Source organism: Centrocercus urophasianus, unplaced genomic scaffold (genome assembly GCF_019232065.1).
Source record: "Centrocercus urophasianus isolate 14NV4802_14NV808 unplaced genomic scaffold, USGS_Curo_1.0 seq_1007, whole genome shotgun sequence".
NCBI lineage: Eukaryota > Metazoa > Chordata > Aves > Galliformes > Phasianidae > Centrocercus > Centrocercus urophasianus.
Genome location: NW_024884151.1, coordinates 17,634 through 20,224, shown reverse-complemented (window position 1 = coordinate 20,224; position 2,591 = coordinate 17,634). Strand labels below are relative to the sequence as shown.

At 65.1% G+C, this 2,591-nt stretch overlaps 1 protein-coding gene across 3 annotated transcripts in view; it reads left to right on the top strand.

Moving 5' to 3' along the window:
- The first annotated feature begins 716 nt into the window (after positions 1 to 716).
- Positions 717 to 2,591, top strand: part of LOC122166849 (ras-related protein Rab-11A-like) — a 5,085-nt gene continuing 3,210 nt past the window's right edge. For all 3 annotated transcript variants that reach the window (XM_042830946.1, XM_042830938.1, XM_042830930.1), the window contains exon 1: positions 717 to 1,615. In XM_042830946.1, coding sequence (XP_042686880.1) covers positions 1,495 to 1,615 — 121 coding nt within the window. In that variant the 5' untranslated portion in view covers positions 717 to 1,494. The remainder of the gene's footprint in view (positions 1,616 to 2,591) is intronic.

Below are 2,591 nucleotides of genomic sequence, written 5' to 3'. Positions count from 1 at the left end.
GTGCCATACCATGCTGTACCGTGCCGTGCTGTGCCATGCCCTGCTGTGCCATGCTGTGCCGTACCATGCTGTGCTGTGCCCTGCTGTGCCCTCCTGTGCCAAGCTGTGCCATGCTGTGCTATGCCATGGCACGCTTCGATGTTCTGTACTGAGCTCTGTTAAGCTGTGCCGCGCTGTGCCGTGCCGTGCTGTGCCATCCCCACGAGCTTCCAGCCCTCATCCTCGCGGGGCCAGAGAGAAGCCGAGGGAAGCAGGGGAAGTTGCAGCGCTGCGCCTGCCGAGCGCCGAGCCGTGCCGGCGCCCCAGCCAGACGCGGCCCCGCTTTGTGTTTCCGCAGAGATCTTCAGCAAAGTGCAGAAGCAGAAGCAGAGGAGCAGCCAAAGCAGCACGGTGTCACTCGGCAGCGAGAGCCCCGACGGCGCTGCCCCAGCGCAGGCGGAAAAGCGCCCGTGCTGCGTGGCCATCTGAGCTCGTCCCGAGGCTCGCGGCCGCCGGCACAGCTCGGTGGCGACCGACCCGCCGTGCCGCCCGTTGTCCCGGCGCGGCGGCAGCCCGGAGCGGGCCGTGCTCCGCCGTGAGCAGCGCGAGGCGTCGCCGCAGCTCCGCTCGGTGTCGGTCCGTCCCCGCGGCGCAGATGCGCTGAGTGCCGCCGCCGCTTCTCCGCCGGGCTGCGCGGCTGCGGGAGCCGCTGCCGTTGTGGCGTTGCTGCCCCGGTGCCGTCGCGCTCCGTCTCTGTGCCGCCCACCACGGATGCGCCCGTCCCCACCGTTCTCCAGCCCCGCTGGGAGCCGCTCGGGGGTCGCTGCATCCCGAGCCCGACGGGGCCCTAAGAAAGAACCCTAAGGGGGGAAGCAGCTGTGCCCACCCTGCGCGCCTCTGTCCCCATCTCGGTGTGCCATTAAAGGACTGTGAAAGGCAGCTGTGCTGGGCTGGGATCGCTGACTGCTCGTGGCCTCGTCCCCGGTGCCCCGCCTGGCTCACAGCCCAGCCCCACGTGCGTTCCTTCCCCCATGCAGCCTGTCTGTATTCCCATCCCATCCGTATCCCTATTCCGCCCCATTCCATCCCATTCCATCCCTATTGCCATCCCAATCCTATCTCCGATCCCACCTGTATTCCCGTCCCATCTCTATTCTTATCCCCATTCCAGTCCCTGTTCCCATCCCATTCCTTCTGACTCCATTCCACTCCATCTGATCCCATCCCCTTCCCCACCTTTATTCCCATCCCATCCCTATTCCAATTCCTGTTCCTGTCCCCCCCTCCCCATTTTAATCCCTGTTCCCATCCCACTCCCTTCCACGCCGTTCCACTCCATCTAATCGCATCCCATCCCCAATCCAATCCCTGTTCCCATCCCATTCCTCCCCTCTCCATCTCGTCCCATTCCCACCTCGCAGCTCCCCCCTCACACCTGCCCCCAGCGGAGCACCTGGGCGGTGACGGGCAGCACCGACAGCCAATGGCTGCGAAGGAAGGAGAGTTGCGGGACCAATGGGAGCGCGGGGCTGCCCCCCGGGGCGGAGCGGGGCGGAAATCCCCGCTGTTCCCAGTGCGGCCGCGGCACTGCGCAGGATGCGGGGCAAGGATGAGGAGTACGACTTCCTCTTCAAGGGTGTGTGGGGCACGGGGACGGGGTTGGGGAAGGGGTTGAGGTTGGAGTTTGGGCACTGGGATGGGTCGGGATGGGGTGGGAGTTGGGCACGGGAATGGAGTTGGGAATGGGGTTGAGTTGGGTTGGGGATGGGGGTGGAGATGGGGATGGGGTTGAATTGGGTTGGGGTTGGGGATGGGGTTGGGGGTGGGATTGGGGTTGGGGGTGGTGATGGGGATGGGGTTGAGTTGGGATGGGGATGGGAATGGGGATGAGATTGGGATCGGGCACAGGAATGGGGTTGAGGATGGAGATGGGATGGGACTCCGCATGGGGCAGCACCGGAGTTGCTCGCAACAGGATCGGGGCAGGGGGCAGCCAACAACCCCACTCCCCCCCCCCTCCAAGCAGCACCAGCCGGGGTTGACCCCTCCCCACCGTGACTCAGCCCCTCCTGCCGGGCCGGGCTGCCCCACCACCACGCACCCCCACCGAGGGGAATCCTATCCAGGGCCGTTCTGGGGGTCTCCCCGAACACCCCACAGCTTTCAGTGCCTTCTGCTGCTCACTGAGTTCCGTTTCCCCGCTGTCCCCGTGCCGGGGGGCTGCTCGGCCCACTGTAGCAAGCGGGAGCTGTGGGTCAGTCCCGCTGAACCCCCTCCCCCCACATCCTCCCCCCAGCTCTATTCCATCTGGGTGTTGGAGGACGAATGACACAGGCAGTTGGGGAATGAAAAGTAAATAAAATCAAAACCCGGTGAGTCACCAACTCGACAAACTTGAGAGGGGAGAAACAGGAGCGATGTCCCAGAACCTGTTTCACCGCATTCTACCAGAATGCGCTCATCCAGCCCACAGCCCGGGACTCAGGGCTCAGGTGCTGCAGCCGGACCGCAATTTGGCTCCTCAGTTGGGTGCCCTCGGGGCTGGAGATGGGCTGGAGCCCCCTGCTGTGTTTATGGGGCTCCACCTGGAGCCCCCCGCTGTGTTTATGGGG